Here is a 22,761-nt window from a genome sequence, read left to right as displayed (position 1 = left end):
CTTTCCACCTGCAAAACTAAGCAGGGAACCTAAGGAGAATGTTTTCTCTCACAAAATTTTCCAGTACTTTCTGCTTTCTTGTGGAGGCAGAAGTGCAGCACTAGACCAGGCTACCTCCTGGAGTATGTGCATTTGATCCATCAGAAAACTGAAAGCTCATAGGCCACTGTGAAATGAAAAAATAATAGAGGTGAAAATATTGTTCAGACCTTGAAGAACTTGTTTGGGTTTAGATAAAAGCTTATATCAGAAATTATGACTGCCTAACCAGTTTTCCATGGCTTCTATAGAAAACCATGCAGCCTCAAATTTCACTCCATCCCGCGCAATACAACAGTATGGAGGCATTGTTATTTCTTCTCAGCTGCACTGGTGTTACACTAGATGTGACTTCAGTCAGTACTTCTTGTCACATCAATCAGCAGTAATATAAAAGACATCCTTTCGTCCTTTAACGATGCTCATTTGGCAATAATTTAAGACTCTCAGCTTGTCTCTGTCTACTCTGAATGGGTGAAGACCTACATATAAGTACTTAAAGGGTTAAGAGGCTATAAAAACAGCTTAGAGTCAGCCTGTGTATCTATGCTGTTTTAGGCAAAGTGTGGAGGTGTGCATGTCTTGACTTTCTAGCACCCAGTTTGTCACTCTTCCCAAGTAGCATCTTCATGCCTGGTCTCAATTTAATTTACTCACTGATGCTTAGCATTTGGCCCCCAACTAGTTTGCATACTTCAAAGGAGCAGCAGTGACATGGTGAATGCTTGTAAACTGGTGAAAAACAGCATGCCTGGGGGTAAAAATCAGTCCTGAGCTTTAATGATATTCTTGATTGCAAAACCTAGTGGTTGTCTTTGGGTTTCCTTTTTTAGGAACATTCTCTGAATCTTACTAGTGATTTTTTTTTTTTCCTATAACCTTTGCACGTAGTATCAAAAAAAAACCAAAAAAAACAGCAAACCCTACTTACTGTGTTTAAAAATTTATTTAAAGCAGCAGATGTCATCTTTTTTGTGCAAAACTCTGCATTAATGCAGGAAAGTCTGGCCTGTTAACCACTGCTTGAAACGTTACTCATGAAGTGTTTAGTAGTGGTATAGATACTTCTAGAATAGGTGGTAATGATAGTCTAGAGATAGTGGTGAGCAAAGTTTGTAAGAAGTAATGTCTTGTATTAAATCAACAGATACACTAAGGGAAAAACAGATAGATGGTCAGGCAAGCAGCACTCCATAAGTGTTTTCTGTTTTTTTTTTTTTTTTGGTTTGTTTTTCGATTGTATCATTGGTCTAATGAGAAGTAGAAACACAGAATGCTGCCTACTATTATCTTGTGACATTTTCACCATGGAGATTCATCAGCTCCCGACATTGACTTTCTAAGAGGTTGATGGTACAGTACTTTCTGGGTGATCTTCCAGAAATTGGTTTTATTTATGATTCATAAGACTGGGAAGAGCATTTGAAAGGATCACTCACAGTAATGTACTAGATAATGTGGCTGCTGACTGGTGACAGCATCATACTAGCTTAAGTTTTTGGTTTGTTCTGAAGACTTACAAGGAAGGTAATCTATCATAATTACTGTTGCGATTTGAAGGTAATTCTTGATTCAAGAGTACAATACTTTGAAGACAGAAAATCCTTTCTTTCAGTCCCAATATGAAAATATTGTTATAGGTATTATATATAGGTATTTCCCCCTGCCACCAAAAGTGCCTTTGCTTTCCTTATCTGCCATTTGCATTTTTGGGGGGAAGGTTTGACATTCATTCATGGCTGAAGTCTACCCTTTATCATGCATTTTATTTCTGTTATTCAGTCCACTTCACTGGCCACTCATCCAGCCCACACTTCGTGAGCTTGCCTAGGAGGATGGGATGGGAGACAGTGGCAGAAGCCTTGCTGAAGTCCAAGCAGACAGCAGCCACTGCTCTCCCCTCATCTACCCAGCCAGTTATTCCATCAGAGAAGGCTATCAGATTGGTCAAGCATGATTTCCCTTTGGTGAATCCATGCAGACTGCTCCTGATCACCTTCTTGTCCTCCACATGCTTAATGAGGACCTCCAGGAGGAGCTGTTCCATCACCTTTGCAGGGATGGAGGGGAGGCTGACAGGCCTGTAGTTTCCTGGCTCCTCCTTCTTGCCCTTTTGGAAGACTGGCGTGACATTGGCTTTCTTCCAGTCCTCAGGCACCTCTCCTGTTCTCCATGTCCTTTCAAAGACAGTCGGGAGTGGCCTAGCGATAACATCCGCCAGCTCCCTCAGCACTCAGGGGTGCATCCCATCAGGGCCCATGAATTTGTGGATGTCAGGTTTGGATAAATGGTCTCTAACCCGATCCTCCTCCACCAAAGGAGAGTCTTTCTTTCTCCAGCCTTCCTCTCTTGTCTCCAGGCTCTGGAATTCCTGAGGACTGGCCTTAGCAGTGAAGACTGAAACAAAGAAGGCATGCAGCAGTTCCTGCAAGAATATAGGGGTATTTCCTTTGCTATCCTATGTAAATTCTGTTTGGGGAAATTTCAGGCTGTCTGACGTTTCAGCTAAGCACAATAGTCGTTACCTGCTTGAAAGTGTTGGCTAGATTTCCTATGTAGGATTAAAAAAGCTGCCAGAGGTAGGTGGCCTCATTCCAGTCCTGAGAAAAAATTAATCCTCTTTATAGTGAATTTGCAAATTACATTGGAGGCCTGCTGCCTTGAAAGACATGATAGAAATGTAAGCCATTATCATGTGTTACTATAAATGATGTTTCAGCCATTAAGAGAAAAACAAATATATTAAGGGTATATTAAGATTGCTAATTCAAGCATTCAAAAGTTAGAAAATGCAGCAATTAAATCTTTGTGTACAGCCTCACCATCAGCCCCTGCCTGATCTTAGGGAAACCAACACAGAGAAGAGCCTGCTCTTACCCTCAGCCTGACAGGAGACTGTTCAGTGCAGATGAGGATCTTCAGAAAATTACCTGCTGATTTTTGGACTAGTCATGAGTGTACATGGACTGGGGTTGTGGAGAAACCTTTGGAGAAACCCATCTTTGCCTAATGGACCCAGATTTTCTTAGAAACACTAAAAAGTGCAGCCTCATTAGTGGGACAAGCTCTTTTCTCCCTGCTGCTTCTCATATTCCCCAATTTGCTCCAGAGCGTGAAGGTGCTAGAGAAAGCGTTTGCGTCATCTTTTTCAGCATGGGCAAACTTGGACGTTTTTCAGTAGGGTGTTTTTTTTTCCCCTTAAATTGGCTGAAAAATTTTGTTTGAATGAAGAAAAACAAATATCAACTTGAAATCGACTTCAGGCATGGAAAATGTCCACCTGATCGGTTATTACTAGCTAAAAAACTAAGTGGCAGAAAACACAGTCCTACCATAGGAAATGCTGAGCAACTTTGCCTGTAGATGGCCATTAGTTTTACCTGGGATATATGCAAAGAAGATAAAGGAATAAGAAGTGAATCACGAAGAAACTTGAAGGGAATGGGAAGATTGCACGGATTTAGTGCAAAGTGGCAAACAAATATCAACTTGAAATCGACTTCAGGCATGGAAAATGTCCACCTGATCGGTTATTACTAGCTAAAAAACTAAGTGGCAGAAAACACAGTCCTACCATAGGAAATGCTGAGCAACTTTGCCTGTAGATGGCCATTAGTTTTACCTGGGATATATGCAAAGAAGATAAAGGAATAAGAAGTGAATCACGAAGAAACTTGAAGGGAATGGGAAGATTGCACGGATTTAGTGCAAAGTGGCAAACGTGGACAGAAGAGCAAAGGAAAACTTGAAATTAGTCTAAACCATGTGACGATAGTGGCAGAAAGGCAACGCAACAAAGCAAAGCGACCGTTCCTCTGCTGGTATAAGCTGGCCTTTTCCCGTTCCTGTTGTATCTTTTAAGGTTTACTCGTAAGCAAGTTGGCTGCTTCCTTCTCATTTAAATATACCGAAAGTGCTTAATATTACTGGCCTTTTCTAGCCAGTCTGCAGAAGCAGTGATATTTAATAGCAAATTCCTTGCTACTCTATTAGGAGGCTTTTCCATAAAGGTCACCAAATTTGGTCAGTGCATTTGAATTTGTACACACGTTAAAGGTCATATTCCCCAGCTCTCTCGCAATAGCGCAGTCTGTCTGTTTCCTGTCTGATAGGAGATGATCGCGCATGACTTATCTAAAGGAATCTTATCAATATAAGTAGAATATAACAACAAAAATAATAAAGATGAAATCACTGGTGAAAGAGGAAGGAGAAGTTTTCCCTCGGCAGGTTTACATAACACTTGGAGGTAAACATATCCACAAGGCCTGATTTTCTGCTGCATTATTCCAATATTTCCCTTTTTTTTTTTTTCCTCCCCCTGTGAGAATTCAGCAGAGTTCCTGCCGGTGAATATTGAAGTGACAATAGTTTCAGATTCACAATCTCATCTCCGTATAAACATGTCCAAAAGTAATTAGGGACCTGGGCTCTCTGTTCAGCAGACCTCAAATCAGCTTTCAAAGCGCGTATTAAGTGCACAGAGAAATGCTTTAGTGCAATGCCAAACGACCTCTGAGGGCAGTGGGAACAAAATCGTACAAATGTTTTTAATGTCACAAGAGCCTCTCCACAGAGATTTGCATATAAAATGTACCATTTTATGTCAAACAGGTTTGTTAATCCTACAGTGAAGGAAACAGTGCTTGATAATTAGTCAAGGTGAGTTTTCATTGCCCAACCGAGGCCCTCAGAGGCTCTGCCCTGGCAATTCCAGGCTGTTGTTGTGTGGTTTTTAGGTTTTTAAATTCAATCTTTTTTTTTGTTGTTGTTGTTTCTTTTCCTGCATGGGTTTGCAGGTAATAGATCTCCATGACAGTTGTATCTTCAATGGATACTGTACTGGAATTTTACTACCGGAATTCGCTGTAGTAATCCTTGCTCTGCTGGAGAACGCGTCCTTCTTCGTTCTTTACTTAGCAAACGCTTTCGTGCAGCAGGAGACCTAGAAAATGCCCCAGCCGTGCAGCCCTCGGTCTCTGCTCTGTCTCCACTCTGATGCAGTGTAGTGCGCTCTAAGGTGCCCAGAACAGACTAGCTGTAGTAGTAGACATATTTTCTTGAACTGATAAGCCTGTTTCTAGGGCTTTTAGCCTCTGCAGTAGAGCCAGTTTGGGAATCTCTGCTCTGCCTTGCCCTGTGCTCTGTAGAGAGTAGAGGAGCATGGTGCTGCTTTTCCATAGGTGAATCAAAATCCTTCATTGGTTTAACTCAATATTTTCTATCCTATATAAATATGGGAAAATTCTTTTCCTCTGGATCTACTCTCTTATTTATGCTTTGTCCCCAGCCAGCTTTTGAAACCTTAGCAACAAACATTTCTTTCCTCCTTGTAACTGTGCTTGCTTGGGAATTTCTAAGATGCAGCTTGCTTTGGTGGGCCTAGGGCTTTAATGGACTTTAATAGTTTCTAATTACTTAACTATCTGTTGTGACATAATTAAAATGTCTTTTAACATTTCACATTTCACCTCCAAGGAAGAAAGTGCTTCTAGGCTGTAAAATATGACCTGCAGCTGCTTTTATGAAACAATGAGGGAAAGGAGTCTTCCGGGCTCAGTCACATCCACATCTCCTGTCAATATAAAGTACTTTTCACTCGTGTCCCTAAATGGCCTTGCTGATTCCTTCCCTGCTTTTCACTCCTCGCTATTTCACATGCGTGTTTAAAGAGCCTCTGTCAGGATTAAAAAATGTCTTTACCTATAGTGTGTTACTAGTAAAACCTGAGAGCCTAGCAAAAATAACTGCAAAAAAAATTACTTCTTCCTGTAGATTCTCATTTATTTATTTTTTCCCACATTACTTTTTTTCTTTTTTCTTTTTCAATCTTGGACAAATGTGTGAAATGAAAATAGATTGGCTCCAGTTTAATCAAAGAATTTTAAATATTATGGGAAATGAGCTTACAACAGTACAGGGCAGAGCTACAGAACTCGATCAGTGCAGTGCAACAGTACATCAGCCAAGGTTCAGAATATGCTAATATAATTAATATTAATATGCTAATGTAATTAAAATGAATAAATTTCTCATACATTTTCTAGTAGAACATCCATACTTCCCAGGTAGGGAAAAGAATGGAGGAAGCACCTTTGCTTTTTGTCATCTTCGGGAACTTATAGTGAAATCTACATGTCTCTGCAAAAGCTGTTCTCTCAATTTTAATTGATATGTCTTAGAAATTGGGGGGAAACACCTGGATATTCAGTTTATGCCAAGAACAAACTCTCTTGATACCTCTATTGTGCTAGTAGCCCTATGCGTGTCTTATCTCAGTAAGCAGGTAAATATGTTTCAACCGCAAAAGCGGAGACTGGGTAAAATTATCTTACAATTGCTTCCTTAAGGAGTCACTAGCTCAGGTTGCATTGGGCAATATGAGCCGAGATGAGACCACAATGCCATATCCTCAGTGCTTCCCCTGCTGGAGCCTAGCAAAGTAGAGGAGAATAAGAAATTGCATTGTTGCAGACAGTGAAAAAGAAAGATTTCCAGTAATTGAGGGAAGGAAGAGCTGGAAAAAGAGGAGTGAAACTGGTGTTCACCAGACCCTGTTCACCAGGCACTGGCTGGTGTTTAGTCTAAAACATAGGAAATGTTGCAAAAATGAAAAGTTCCCTAAAAAATTATGTCCTAAAATAAATGATACATTTTACAGTTTTTTTTTTCCTTCATCTTTCTGTGGCTGGAGTGCTACATCACTAATGCTGAGGTAGAAACCTGGTAGCTGTCTCAAGGCAGTAAGGAACTTGCCGTGGGGAGAAATGGTCTGACTATAAATTTAGAAATGAATTGCCACTTCCACATAAGAGCAGATTGACCTTGATTCAAGGGATCATAATTGTAGAATCATAAAATGATGTAGGTTGGAAGTGACCTCTGAAGGTCTTTGTCCAACCTCTCCCTCAAAGCAAGGTCAATTAGATTAGGTTGCTCCTTGTCCAGCCTAGTTTTGAACGTCTTCAAGGATGGATATTCCACAGCTTCTCTGGACTCCTGTTTGAAAGTTTAACTACCCTCACGGTGATTTTTTTTTTTAATTATTTCTTTTTTATCCTTTTTCCCTCATAAACCCTGGTCCTTTTCTACATTACTGATGGTTTCTAACAGCAAGTTAGGCAGACCTCTGTCAGAAATGATATTAGTAGAGATTCTTGAGACAAAGGGAAGCAGTAAGAGATGGGTTCCTTCCAGGTCTGTCTCCTATCATCTAGTAGTGTTAGCTGCTCTGCAGGAGGTTCAATTAAACCAAATGCTAAGAACATTCTTCCCAAATTTCCTTTCCCTGAAAATCTCCAAAATAAGGAGTGAAAAGGGCAAAAAGGTTCGAAACCATCAGTCAATGGACATCTGAGCTGGCTGGAGCTACACCGATTCAGCAAAGGTACCAAGAGCTTTTCATCAATATGATGGAAAAGCTAACAGCTCTTCATTTGAATCATGACTGATTGGTCTTAATAACACTGAGTTCAGCTCTTTCCAGAAACAGTTTTCTGCCTTAAATCGCTCCAGCCTTTCATGTCACATGTTGAATCGGGTCAGTACTGGTCAGTGCTAAAGGTACCGGACAACAGAGGGAGTTTTTCTGCAAATGGTAATCTTCTCTTCAGGTAGATGTTGAACCAAAGAGCATTTCACAGCAGAGCACACATTGCCCAACTCAAGGTACCATCATTTGACTTTAAATCCAGAGGCTCGATGTCTTGGGGTTATTGAAAACGTAACTTTGCAATGTTTTTATTCTCCTCACTTCCCTCCAGGGGCTTTAGGGCCCTGGTTGTCTCCTCAGGTTGGCAATCACATTCTGTTAACCTAAACCATAGACAATAACCAGAGAATGTTATACATAATAGCATTATGTGTAGTGCTGATGATGTATAGTTATTGTATATTTAGGTAATGCTCAGGTGAGGCTGCCCGTAGTGTGGTCTGCCGATCTCATCTAGTGAACTATCAGTCTATACAGCCTGCTCTATCTTTCACCACTGATAAGGGCAGGGAATGGGCTCCGAGAGCCGTGTGAACAGTTTTGGCCGTCAGACTCCCAGCTAGTTTCCTTTCATCTTTCATAAGGGCTATCCACAAACAAATATGTGTCCACCAAAATATAGGAGTCTCCACAGGACAGGGCTGGTTTACATGGCAGGTGTGTCCATGAGGGTTGGGTCATATTGCATAGCTGTTTGTGTGTTGAGATGTGCATCTGTACCTTGAGGGGAACCATTGCCTTTTGCCCATTCGATGGTACTTTTCCATCGAAGTGACAAAGAGCAGCTGGGGCAGATGGCCACCCTTCCTCAGTGTGCCCAGAAGAGGCTGTGTGATTAGGCACTGCTCAAAAGCTGTGTCCTGCTGCTCTAGGTATCCTCCGGCATGTAAAATTTTATGACTGCAGACTAGAGGGTCTCAAAGAACTGAACGTTTCCCCTATTAAAATATAAAGAACTAGGAATTAACAGGAGAATTTTGTCACAGATTATATGACTGTGAAGGACAGCAATGCTAAATCCCCTAAGAGATATTTCAAACAGAGCAGGAACTATTATGCTGACTTACCAGCTAGGACAGAGGTCATAAAATGTGAACCAAATACCAGAATACAGTTTGGCCTAATCTCTTTTACCCTCTATATTTATGACTGAGTTTTATGCTTGCTTTACACTGGTAAAGGACTATTTAAGGTGCAAAGTAAAGGTGATTTGGACTTTGCAGTGCTAGGAAGAGCAAAACAAGGAAACTCTCTGTAAAAAGGCTGATGGAAAAGCCATCCTAAGTGATACTGTGTAGCCTTTGAAAAGCTCCTTAGGAATATTTGAGAATGGAAACTAAATGACCCCTTAGCATCATCTACTGCCAGAACAAAGGCTCTGACGTTTTAGAAGTGGGCAAGTACATCCAGGTGTTTTAAGAGAGTTTGAAGTTCTAGGCAGAGGTCTCCTGGTGTGACTTGGAGTTAATCAAAGTTAAAAGAAAATAGGACACCCTAGAAGGCTCATGCACTCAGCTTTTCAGCCTGCATTTGACTATGTTACTCACAGAGAAATGAAGGTTGCAGGCACAGAGCCACTGAAAAGAAACATCATTTAGTGGGTGAAAAAGTCTATTAAAGAGAGACAGAGAGAGCCCTGGTCCATCCATATTCTCCCCAAAACAGTCACAATGGGAAAGTGTGATCAAATGGATGCCTCCAAGCAGAATTTGTGGGGAGGGGGAGAATCCTCCTGCACACACACACACACCTTCCTTACATACCTGAAAGATCCTTCTCAAAGCGTAAACATGGAATGATATATTTAAGGCATTTACTTTTTTCCCAAGCCCAAAGAAAACATTTGTGTTCAAGTAATTGAAAAGCATGTGTGGAACTGAGATGAATCACTGGTTTTCTGCAAAAGAGGTAGGACAACCCAGCACTTGTATCTATTAAAAAAAATAAAATAAATCTGAAAATCTGCCCTTTGAAAAACATCAGTTAGGCTGGTGAAAGCCTGGACAGGCCAGGCACTGTGCACTGGGGATTTCCCTGCTCTAAACGCGTCTCAAGCTCTGTACCACAAAACTGGTGGGCCCTTGAGAGGGTTAGAAGGGAATGAAGCAGTGGGCTTGGGAGCACTGATGGAGGAGATGAGTCCCCTGTTGGTTGTAGTGTAAGAGGCCAAAATATCTGTAGAATAAACTAGCTGGGCAACTACGGTTTTCTCCATAAAATTATATTTTTAAGCAAGTTTTGGGAAATATAATGCAGTGTAGGGAGGTGAAAACCAGTGAACAAAGAACATGAGGCAGAGTGGGAGGGCTAATTACACCGATTAGGGGAAGAAAGGAAGGAAAAACGGACAACAGCAATAATAATACATAGTCTTTCCTCCGAGTGCTGCTTCGGTTGTAAGAAAGGTAAAAACCCTGGGTAAATGCAATTGGTTTATTAGGTCAGGATGATGTTATCAAGGCTGATGGCTGGAGGACTGGTTAATCTGGCAGAGTCTCCAGGAGAATGTGTGAGCTTGCTCAGTGTTTCACTGAAGTTACTTTTTTGTGTGTGTTGGGTAGGAGGATTGCTGGGACCATGGGGTCATGGAAGTATCCTTTCTCTAATCCACCTGAAGGAGAGAGAGAGAGAGAGAGAGAGAGAGAGAGGACTTGAACGGCTTGCAGAAGATTTTAACTGGGAACAAACAACATTTTGGCTATGGAGATCACTGGGAAGGCTGATGGGTCTAACTAGAAACAGATATCGAAATTAAAACCCTGTGGAATCTCTGTTACCATATCTCAATCTGAATGAAATCAAATGCTGGAGGTACATTTGTCTATCCTGTAAGCTGCCTGCCTCATTCCTGAGCAAAAACCAAACTGAACAGCTTTACTCAAGCCCAAGTCTTCAAGTGTAGTCTGCAGGTTTAGCGTGACACAGGCAATGATTTCAGTAAGAAGAAAATTGTGCAGGGAAGGTGATTATGTTTAAGGGGGATTGAAAAAGTTGCACATAGGTAGTTCAGAGGGATTGGCCCAGTCCAAAAAAAAGAGGCAAGCTTTCTGTGTTGTATTGACCTGTTTTCCCAGCAACGGAAAATTAGCAATATTTCTTCACGGATTTACCCTCCATCTTCCCATTCAACTGTCCGTATATTTATTTCTATTCCTTTCTCCTCTTTTAGCAACGAGCCAGGAAGATGAAGTGCTGCCTTCTCTCTGTCGCTTTGACCGTTCTGCTGTTTGTTGTCATAATCATCGCAGTCTCAGTCAAACACTGATCTGGCTACGGTTTCCGCAGGTAAAAACCTTTAACTAAGTCTTTTATCATACTCCATAAGAAAGTTGGGAGATAGCTCAGGAAGCTGATAATGATAAGAAAAATGTATCTGAGTTTGCAGGTTCAAGTATGACCTACGAAAACAGTTTTCTTTAAAGGGTATATCAGCTCAGAAGTAGCATCCTTGGTGGATCCTTAAAGTGTATGCCGAGGTGTTACTCAGTCTAAACATTTCCTTACCCATTCCCCTGCTGTTTGTGTTGTGTTTGTTTTTCATGTGGACTCACAGAAACGCTGATTAAAGAATCCTACGTCCATGTAAATTAGAGGGGAGGAAGTGGGATTAAAGACCCCTGCCTGACAAGCAGGGGCAGGAGGGGCAATTCATCGTCCTAAAATACAGAGATAATCCAAAGTGCACCCCCAGCAAACCTGGAGCCAAGCCCTCCAGAGGAGCAGGAAGATGAGCAACTGGAGATTGCAGTATGGATGGAATAAAAATGTGTTTCTGACAGACTTTGCTCTGAATCCACCCTCGAAAGGGATAGCAGTCTGTAGCAGGGAGACTAGGCTGTTTGCTTCCTAAGCTAGCTGAGGCATCAAAGCAGTTTAACCTCATTGGTGAATTCTTAACTAGAGTATATTTTCTTTATAAAGAATTTGCCTCAGAAGGAAAGCTTATGACAAAAAAATTTTTCTTTCCTTGTTGCTCTGGTAGAATGAATCAAATAAGTTATTTCATCCTTAATCTGTCTAATACAAAACATCTCCGAGTATCTGCTTCCTCAGAAGGCTGGAAGGCCATTATTCAGGGACAAATTACCAAATTGATAGAATTTCTACCATCCAAAGGGCTCTGGCCTTCCAGGTTTGTCTGTCTGCTGCAATAGCAGGATTTTTTGAGTGATAAAGCAAGAGTCCAAGAGTATTAACGAGAGTCTCCTGCAGACATCAGGCAGGACGACTTCTGGTTTAGAGAACTGTCATGTCCCTCATGGAGACCTGCATAATGCATGTGGGATATCAGCCAAGTACCTAGTAAATGCTGCATTATACTAAGAGTAACTAGGACCTTTTGGATAATTTTAGCAGAAATTTCTTAGTCTGAATTATCCTCTGAAACTAGCATAGAGAAAGCCTGAAGGATTGATAGCTTTTGTTTCTTGCTTCATTTTACAAGAGTTCAGTGTTACTAGATAATGCTGTCCTTCCATCTCAGGACTGATTGCCCTCTTCTGTACCTTCTTTCTAAATTGTACTGCAAATGTAGCTAGCAGGGGTTGGTTCAAAACAAACATAGAAAGATATTTTGTCACAGAACATGTGCTTCAGCTGTGGAACTCCTTTACCACATGACTTTGTGAACGCCAAAACTTGGGTGCAAAAAAGGGTTGGATAAATCCATGAAAGAAAAATCTATTGAAGACTATCAAGTACCAGCTCACCTTTTCTGGGTGAGGAAAATCATGAGCTAGGATGAAATTAAAGCTAGGAGAAATATCTCTAAATACTTTTCTACACTTTCATTCTTCCTCAGGCAATCAGCTACTGCACAGTGCTGAATAGAGCAAGATATCAGTGAGATGGACCTTTAGATGATACAGTATGGATGCGCTTATGATCTTTATATATCTTAAATATATGCCTATATTAATTCTATACATGTTTTCACCCCTCTTTTATACAAGAGACACTGGCTACAGATCCAGATGGTGATCTGTCCTGCTTATTTAAACCTAGAGTAACCCCAGTAATTTTGGTTATGTTACTCTGATTTGAAAATGTGATCCCTCATGGTAATTTATAGTATAATAAAATTTGGGTTATATATACTTAAATATTCTCAGCCCCTAGAAGTCACAAATCTTATCAGCAGTTAGCTAAATCTAGACACATTTTAATTTAAATCCCTTAAGCAGATAATTTCAGAGAACCAGAATATTCTAATAACAAAAGTACATTGGAAAATGAGAGTTAATCTTCTGTTAACCAATCCATGTGTTGAGGGAAGTGAACCTAGAGATCCTAATGAAAGCCCTAGGAAAAATATAATGCTCTACTTTTTATCATCAGTTGGGAAACTAATTACTGCACTTCTAAAACATAAGTTACTTTCCAGCAGTACAAGTACAGGCAAAAACTATGTTGAATCATATTGGAACAAGTACGGTTTCTGATCATTATAAACTATTCTTAATCTAGATTGACCCCAAATGCTGTGCCACAGATTTCACATTTACATTTTGAAGATTTCAGAAAAGGAACGTTTTCAGAATTTCTGTGTCTATGGAGAACATTTTTTCTATTCTGAATTGCAGCGCAAATGGATTTTAAAATATCAGTGGATTTAAAGTTTCAACTACCTTAACAAACTATTTCATGTAAAATTGCCTTACATACTTTTGGGAGATAGAGAACAGCTGGGTTTTAATGTATAACATTATGCTCTACATGACAGTTCAGAGAAAATAAAGAGAAAAAAGCTAGTTAGGGAATGGGTTACAAAATACTCTGAATTGTGCCAGGACACATAGCTAAATAAAAGCCCAGCTTTACTAATGATTGGCCAGAACTTCCACTTAACCTGTTACCCAAGAGTTTGTTCTGTGCTGAATCAATAAGGAGTCAAAAGAAACCTCACCAACCATACTGCTGAAATGGCTTATGCCCTGTTTGGATGATGTCCAGGCTAGGTTTCTTTAGCTGTCGTGAGTGCAGCCGTGAAATCTGAAAGTTACTACTCAGTGAGCTAAAGGAAAGAAATTATGTCAATATTATCTAGCTGAACACCAATATATAGGCTCCATTTTTTTTTCCATTAATGATTCTTCTCATGAGGACAAAAAAACCACTTTTTAAATTTTTCATGAGTCAGACATGACTTTGGCAGACTAGCCCATTCCTGCCATCAGAAAAATCATTTTATGAGGCTTGAAAAGTTAAAAGTACCTTTTCCAATAAGTTTTTCGAGCGGCGGTGGTGTCCTCCTGCCTCAGTGCATGCAGAGAGACCAGGTGTTCTGGAGCACTCTGAGCCCTGGCTTCTGCTTTGCGAGGACACTTTCATAAGGATGTCACTTCTCCCTTGGGGCAGTTTTGTCTGGAGAGAGAGAAGAGCATCTACAGAGGACGTACAGAAACACCTGGGGACTTAAGTCTGTATGGTTGTGTGTTGCCATCTCAGGAAAATAGCCCAGAAACTTTTGGGTCACATTACTCATATAGTAAGAGCGTTGCAGCTGCTCTTTTTGTTGTTACAGTTCAACATCAATAAACATCTTAAAAAGACAGAATAACAGAGCAGTCCTAAAGATGTCCCTCCTTTAACAGTGTCTTTGTCTAGTGTCAGGATGTCTTAGCCTGCACGGATCTTCTGTGTCCTCTGTCTTTTGTGACTCGTTTGGACATTTTTGCACACGCTTGTGCGAAAATGCACAAAGTGACCATCCAGACTGTTGGATTCCTAAGTCTTAGGCATTTTTTTTGATAGGGGAAAAAACGGTTTACAGACTTGGGGAAAAGTACTAAATGTACTCAAAGACTGGAAAATATGCTTTCCAATGACAACTTAATCATCTCAATCTGTTTAGCCAAAGACTACTTGACTGCTCCATGCCCTTTTCTTGGAAGTTGTTGCAGCAGAAGGTGCCATCCCTGTTTCTCAGATATGCTTCAGGCAGGCGAACTCGGTACACGGACTGTCATAGAGGCCCTTAGACCTTGTGAATTTACTGTTCTTTCCAACCTTTGAATCTGTCAGTGAATATAAGAGTAAGAGTGCAGAGGAGAAAAGGAGTGTTTCCCTGCTCAATAGCTGATTCAATAGTTCACAGCAGTGCAGGAATTTCTCATTCACAATCACAGGTTTTCCTTGCCTGTTTCATTTATTGGCTTATGATGTGATTAAATGTATTCTGTATCCTGCCCAGTGAGGAAGAGGCTCAGACAGTTGATTTTATACAGTCCCTGTTTGGTGACCCCCTTTTTTTTTTTCCTTACTTTCTCATCTTGAGTATTTTTTTCGTACCTCATGCTCTACAACTTCCCTGTGTGCTGCACCCCTGGCTTCTTGCAATGCAGTAGCAATCGCAAAACCTGCACTTTTGGTCTCTTACTTGGAGAAGCAGACCCTTCGTGAAGTAAAGCCTGAAGAAGTAAAGAACATCTTCATCTCAGAGCTTTAAACCTTGGAATTTGAAACCAGGATGGCATAAAGGATTTCTGTACTGCCGGATTTTGTCTGATCAGTACCAGAGAGCCCCATTTGATGTTCCTTTCCTTCATAGCAGCAGACTTCCAGGTAGACTATAGAGTATCCTGTGGAGCCAAGAGGAGGTGTTTCCAAGGCAGGACATCAGTCACACGTCAACAAGTGCAATCAGACACTGTATCAGCAGGGGTCATGAGGGCTGTGGGTGGCAGAGGGGACAAGATTGACAAGTGGCTTTGTGGCACTTGGCACTTAAAGCATCGTTGTTCCTACCTATTGGGAGACATGTCTGGGCACCCTCTTCCAGCACAAGCAATAGAAAATCTGCTGTTCTCTCTGTGCGTCTCTCGCCTGGCAATGTCAGGTTGTAAGAACACAGCAGTTCCTATCCAAGATGCAATTTGCAATAAATTGGCTTAATGAATGTTGTAAATAAGGGCAAAACATAGACAGCTTTGTTTCATAGAATTGCTTTTGCCTTTTGAATCGATATCACTGGACTAGCTTTACTTATTGTCTTTTTGCTTTTACAACGCATCTATACGTGGCTTAGTAACTATGAGAGCGGCTCAGTTTTCAAGCTTATTTCAACCTCTTGAGGCCTCTGGGGGGCATCATATTTGCTAGCTGTCATTCAGATTCTAAAATAATTCACCCCTCTGCCCTGCTGTTCTCATTGCTGCCATATTTGCTTTGCAGTACAATCAAGAATCAATAACTTTGCTATATCTTTTTTTCCTGTTTCTTACTATTTTGTAAAAGATCCTATACTTATACTCAGGTGTCATTCAATTCTTGCCTTTTAGTCTTGCCTTTACTCTTAATGTCTCAAATCCTGGCATCCTTACTGAAGTTCTACTTTGGCAGGAAGGCTGAGATACGATACATTTAGTAACTTTGTGTGCTTCAAACTTAAAAATACGATCTGAATTTTCACTGATCAATTTCTTGAGAAGGTTTGTCTAAATAAATAGTTGGGCTGGTATAAAAATTTAGCCCAATTTCTTAAATGAGGGTAATACGTATATTCCTTAGGATGATCCTGATTCCAATGGCCAGGTCTGCAGTTATCTAAGCTAAATTATTTCTATGGAAGACAGTTGAACTCTGAGATACAGGCATGTAAAGGAGAGAAATGGTTACCAAGAGAAAACGAGATTTTAAGAGACAAAAGGTCCTTCATACAAAAGGAGCTTCAAAATAACAGAGGGCAAGAAAGGTGCAAGGGCCAGGAAATAGGCCATTTTATTTCTAAGACGTTCTCTGAGTTGTCCCAAATCCTATACACCTCTTCCAAACCATGAGATACACGAACATTTTGATGGCAGGTTACTGTGGATGAGTGCACGTCAGGCCAAAACTTGGTAGCTGTCCATTAGTACGCTCTTAGGTCGTTGCCTAAGGTCATAATGCCAGGCCATTAATTCTGCAGTGAAAGAGAGCTAAGGCAGGAGGTAGTATGTGGCCTTTGCTCTAGATCAAGAGCCACAGGCCAACAGCTTCTACAGCTCAATGAAAATGCAGTAACTTGAATTCACTGTTTTGAATCCAAAGTCAGTGGGATTTTTAGGCAGTCAGCAGCTTGCTTAGTCCTGCCTCAGGTTTCTGCACGGTTTCTTTACAATCGGTAGGAAAACAGAATAAGCCAACTAAGTGGCTGTACACAGTCCTGACCCTTCAGACTAATGGAGAATCGCTGATCTGAGCTACTGAAAGAAATCTGCAAGCGTTAGTTATTCATGCTTTGCAATGCCTAAGCATGATGACAAACCTCTGAGGACCTGAAAGAGGAGGCTAATTGTCAGTGCATTCAGTTTCTACTGCAATCATGAACACAAAAATGGCCCTGCTAGTTCAGATTGATGGTCTTTCTGGCCTCATACTGTGCCATTTACAGCTACTTAAGGAAAGACTGTGTGAAACAGGACAAGAGCAGAGAAGAGCAGTCCAGGAGAGGCCATTGTTCATTCTGATCCTTCGTAGCTCTGAGGTGAACATACTTTCACTGGAGTCAGTTTGAGAAGGTGTGCGATTCTTTCTGATGCAGCATCAAGAGGCTCTTCTTCTCTGGAGAGCAAGTCCTCTTGAACGGGGGATGATCAGGAGGTGGACAAGGTTCCTGTACATTTTGTCACCATTTCGGTCTCAGCTGACTCCTTGATATTTGAAAGCTTTTGTATGTGAAGGAGAGAGAGTGAGAGAGTTTGAAAAAAAGCACTGCAATTCTGGAAAATAATAAACAAGGCTTTGCTTTCTCTAGTCACGTTACTAAAGTGCTGCTATTGTTGTTCTTTTTTTCTCCTTGAGTAACCTAGAAATCCAATCTCAGCAGTATACTCTCTGAGAACAAACGATTTTTCCTATTGAAGCAACAAGGCCACTGGAATTATGGCAATGCCTTGTCTCCAAAATCAGTGTCAAAGCCTGCATCTGTCTGTTTTTTCTCATTCTATGCATGCACAATAGTGATAATAGAAGCTCTGAGAATATCAGGTTTTGGTCCACTTAAATAATCTACTTATCTTGAGATGTAAATGTGAAAAACTTGTTTGCTGAAACGAGGAATCTTATAAATTTTCTTTGGAACAGGGCAGTGTGTAGTAAGTACATCAATGCCATTTACTAAATGGGAGGATGTGATGCATCGGTGGTATAGAAGCTACTTTAAAGTGTTACATGGGTATTATCATTGGTGGTGATTTCAAAGCAAAGTAATTTGGGATCAATGTGTTCTTGAAGAAAATCTAATAAATAGTACACTAGGCTTTCTTTGGAAACAGTGGGTTAAAGAAGAAATATTTTGGCAGTTTAGACAGAGGAACTGATTCACTATCAGGAAAGCATCTTCTTAGAAAAGCAGTACTTGTCATAGTACGCAGGGATGCAACAAGGAAGACTAAGGCCCGTTTGGAGTTAAATCTGGCAAGGGATGTCAAGGACAACAAGAAGGGCTTCTTCCAACACATCAATAGCAAAAGGAAGACTAGGGAAAACGTGGGCCCGCTGCTGAATGGGGCAGGTGCCCTAGTAACAAAGGATATAGAGAAGGCAGAGTTACTGAATGCTGCCTTTGCTTCAGTCTTCACTGCTAAGGCCGGTCCTCAGGAATTGCTGACCTTGGAGACAAGAGAGGAAGGCTGGAGAAAGGAAGACTCTCCCTTGGTGGAGGAGGATCAGGTTAGAGATCTTTTGTCCAAACTTGACATCCATAAATCCACGGGCCCCGATGGGATGCACCCACGAGTGCTGAGGGAGCTGGCGGATGTTATCGCTAGGCCACTCTCCATCATCTTGGAAAGGACATGGAGAACAGGAGAGGTGCCTGAGGACTGGAAGAAAGCCAGTGTCACCCCCGTCTTCCAAAAGGGCAAGAAGGAGGAGCCAGGAAACTACAGGCCTGTCAGCCTCACCTCCATCCCTGGAAAGGTGATGGAACAGCTCCTCTTGAAGGTCCTCACTAAGCATGTGGAGGACAAGAAGGTGATCAGGAGCAGTCTGCATGGATTCACCAAAGGGGAAATCATGCTTGACCAATCTGATAGCCTTCTCTGATGGAATAACTGGCTGGGTAGATGAGGGGAGAGCAGTGGCTGTTGTCTGCCTGGACTTCAGCAAGGCTTTGGACACTGTCTCCCATCACATCCTCCTAGGCAAGTTCAGGAAGTGTGGGCTAGATGAGTGACCAATGAGGTGGACTGAAAACTGGCTGAATGGCAGAGCTCAGAGTCTCGTTGGAGGCCTGTGGCTAGTGGTGTCCCCCAGGGGTCAGTCCTGGGCCCAGTCTTGTTCAATGTGTTCATCAGTGACCTGGAGGAAGGGACAGAGTGGAAGTTTACCCTCAGCAAGTTGGCCGATGATAAGAAACTGGGGGGAGTGGCTGACACCCCAGAAGACTGTGCTGCCATTCAGAGGGACCTGGAGAGGCTGGAGAGGTGGGCGGAGAGGAACCTCATGAAGTTCAACAAAGGCAAGTGCAGGGTCCTGCACCTAGGCAGGAATAACCCCCATGCAGCAGTACAAGCTGGGGGTTGACCTGCTGGAGAGCAGCTCTGCGGAGAAGGACCTGGGAGTGCTGGTGGACAACAAGTTAACCATGAGCCAGCAGTGTGCCCTTGTGGCCAAGAAGGCCAATGGGATGCTGGGGTGCATGAGGCAGAGTGTTGCCAGCAGGTCGAGGGAGGTGATCCTGCCCCTCTCCTCAGCCCTGGGGAGGCCTCCCCTGGAGTCCTGTGTCCAGTTCTGGGCTCCCCAGTACAAGAGAGACATGGCACTCCTGGAGAGAGTCCAGCGGAGGGCTACCAAGATGGTGAGGGGGCTGGAGCACCTCTCCTATGAAGAAAGACTGCAAGAGCTGGGCCTGTTCAGCCTGGAGAAGAGAAGACTGAGAGGGGATCTCATCAACGTGTACAAGTATCTGAAGGGGGGGTGTCAAGAGGATGAGGCCAGCCTCTTCTCTGTGATGCCCAGCGACAGGACAAGAGGCAACGGGCACAAACTGAACCACAGGAAGTTCCATCTGAAGCTGAGGAAAAACTTCTTGACTGTGAGGGTGACAGAGCATTGGAACAGGTTGCCCAGAGAGGTGGTGGAGTCTCCTTCGCTGGAGATATTCAAAAGCCGTCTGGATGTGATCCTGGGCAATATGCTCTAGAGGTCCCTGCTTGAGCAGGGAGGTTGGACTAGATGATCTCCAGAGGTCCCTTCCAACCTCAGCCGTTCTGTAAATCTGTAATTATAGTTGGCCATGAAGGAAGATGCGTTATGAGTGGACCATGATTTGATTTCAGTGTGTTAGTTGCATCTCTCAAAGGGGTCGTCTGTAGTTGTGTAGATAGGAAGGTTGCTCTTTCTTTTCATCCATAATAACTCAAGTTTTATCTCGGGGGATTGGGGTCTGAACAATTTGGTGTTCAATGGGTTCATTAGCCTGTCAATGTCTTTAGAAGACTATTATAAGTAAGAAAATGCAATGACTGAAGTGGTGTATAACTTTATCTCAGCAACATCCACTGAAGCCCTGGTGATGCTGTCATCCCAGCTGGAAGATGGCCTTAACCCATGGTGTGCTGCAGTTTGTCTAGTTCTTCTGTGCTGCCAAGTGCCCCTCTCCAAGCATAAACAAAGAATGATCTGGGAGGTGTTCTTTAAAGCTGAGAGTGAAAGCAGGTAGAGCGCAGAGGGCTTGTTAAGGCTGTTTCTATAACGTCCTTCTCTTTCTATACCTTCATTAACAAAACAAAACAAAAAGAATCCCACACAGCTTCAGACCTGGCTGAAGTAATGATTGTCTTGTCTTTAATAGCTATCTACCTCCTTGGGTTGAGCTGAGTAATATCTACATCTTGTTAATAAGTAATCGCTTTAATATACATATAATATACTTCTAATTGCTTTTATCTCTGGGATGGGAGATTCTCAAACCATCTTTAAAATAAGAATTATAATTCTACTGTACCCAGTGAAATTTCTGAAATATCCTGTGTAGTTTCATTAGGCTTTAATAGGAGTTGGAATCTGCTTCACAACAACCTTTCATTTACAGAATATGTTTCAGCGCTCAAAATAGCCTTTCTCGATGGATCTGTAAAAGAAGCCTTTTGACTTAAATAGCCATTAAAGAAATAACTGTCTCCGTTTCCTGAAAACTGCTGGAGAGATGGGTCTTTTGTTTTTAATTTGGTAAGGAAGTTGCTTAAGCTTTGACAGATTATTAATTCCCCAATTAATAGCCATATTTTTACACTGAAATGGCTTTCTACATTACAGTATCAAATGACGTTGCTATATAGTGCATAAACCATTTCTCTCAGAAATAGGTCATCAGGAATTATTATGTGAGAGCCTGTACAAAGAGACACCATATTTACAACTGTGCATCTCAAATGAATCTTATCATCCTAACTTCTTAGAAGACTGGTGAAGTTTCTTGTTACTGAAGCGATACACAAGGTGGAATAGGGGTAGATCATTTCAATTTTCACATTACTATGGTTTATTGAATTACCTCTTGTTAGCTGAACAGCTCTGGTTGTCTGTGGACAGACTGCTGAGAGTGCAGAGTAAAATACATTAGTTTTGATGTTGCGTCATCAAAATGTGCTAATAACAACGTTGCATCGGTTGCTGCCTCTCAGCTGACAAGCAGTAACTCATTAAAAAGCAGTAATTTGATCACTTTGATCATCTGCCTAGTCTTTAGATAAAAAAAAAAAAATGTTGTCTGTGGAACATTTTCAAGGCATCTGCTTTTTCTTCTTAAAGTCTAAGCATGCTAGAGTACTTTTAGAAGAACAAATATCTTTAGCACCTTAGGTTCAGTTCTAGATTGGAGGGATTTTCTGAAAATGGAGCAGAAAAAAGCCCATGCTGTACATCTTTTTACCTATTTCTGGAGATCATCTGGTCCAAATTCATGCTCAAGCAAGATCATCTGGATCAGGTTGCTCAGGACCGTATCCAGTCGAGTCTTGAGTATCTTCAAGGATGACAACTCCACAACCTCTCTGGCCAACCCCTTCCGCTGTTTGGCCACTTTCACAGTAAGAAAGGATATTTCTCCTTCCATTTAAGTGGAATTTCATCTATTTCAGTATTTGCAAGGACTATTTTCTTGATGTCAAGCCTTGTGTCTTATAAAAGTTTGTTATATGAAGAGTCTTGCTGATTATTTTGAATTATTCTTATTTTTATAACTACTATTTGTATTGTGTTTACAACATGCCATTAAGAATTCCTATTAAATTTTCTGTGAAAGGTGGATTCCAGTAACCAATATTTATTTACATTTTTTCAAGTACACAGCATTAAAAAGAAGGTAAAATAGAAATCTGATGCAAGGGAGAAGCTATAAAAGCTACACTTCAGCTGGTATGAACAAATTTGGATATTTATTGGCCTAGGAAATTTTCTCTTTTGACATTCAAATTCAGTTGTAGGGTGACAGACGCACAAAGTTCCTGGAATCCCTTTACTGGTAGCAATGTCTCCTTTATTAAATTATGTATTCCAAAGCATATCTTGTTAATAACCAGTATATGGCAAATGTAGTCTACAAGCTTATTAGTATAGAAATAATTGTAAGCGGCTGTTATAGTTCATTAAGGCTTATTTATTTTATAGTTCATTAAGGCCAATTTTATAAGACTAAAATATATTTTAATAGTCATTTTTGTCTCACTTTTTATATTTCTCTGCCCCCTACCGCTAGTAGTGGTTTCTGATTTTCTTCTTTGGTCCTGGATAATTTGCCACTGTGTTTACTGTGAAGTGCTTAGTGATGGCTTCAAATCAATGTTTTTTTCTGGGCAGCAGCAGATGCAACTCTTCAGTGAGATGTGTATTCAGTTACATATGCTTTCTATGGGTCCAAATGGCCAGGTACATTGATATCTCATTTCTTGGTCCAGCATGTTAGATGTTTTCGTTGCTTTACGGACAGGAATTTCACTTAGTGCAAGATGTGATGCAAGATTTCTGTAAGTTAATTCTATGAGTGCCTTGAAGAGCAGAATAGATTTGATTTACACTTAAAAAGTTATACCATGGGAGTAAAAAGGAATGTGAACAGTTTTTTTTTTTTTTATGATTATTATTTTCTTTTCTGCCAGTGTAGCCATGTTAGTAAAATCCTTTAAAATGTTTTCTTTCAGTGCGAACATGTAGTATATTGTTTAATACAATAAATGTATATCAAAGTCGTTTAATTTATGGTTAAACTCACCAGTTTGGGAGCTGTATTTCCAGGCTGAATTTGAGCT

General features: G+C 41.1%; 1 protein-coding gene across 30 annotated transcripts in view; it reads left to right on the top strand.

The window, feature by feature from the left end:
* TSNARE1 (t-SNARE domain containing 1) overlaps window positions 1–22,761 on the top strand; it is a 482,568-nt gene that overhangs the window by 407,890 nt on the left and 51,917 nt on the right. For 29 of the 30 annotated variants that reach the window (XM_068933469.1, XM_068933480.1, XM_068933456.1 and 26 more), the window contains one exon: window positions 10,701–10,816. In XM_068933469.1, coding sequence (XP_068789570.1) covers window positions 10,701–10,796 — 96 coding nt within the window. In that variant the 3' untranslated portion in view covers window positions 10,797–10,816. Of the gene's footprint in view, window positions 1–2,398; window positions 2,481–10,700; window positions 10,817–22,761 lie in introns of those variants that run through there. The other variant, XM_068933481.1, reaches the window with a different exon arrangement.

The sequence above is a fragment of the Struthio camelus genome, chromosome 2 (genome assembly GCF_040807025.1).
Source record: "Struthio camelus isolate bStrCam1 chromosome 2, bStrCam1.hap1, whole genome shotgun sequence".
Lineage (NCBI taxonomy): Eukaryota > Metazoa > Chordata > Aves > Struthioniformes > Struthionidae > Struthio > Struthio camelus.
The sequence above is the reverse complement of the archived record's forward strand: the minus strand, read 5'-3'. Positions and strand labels throughout refer to the sequence as shown.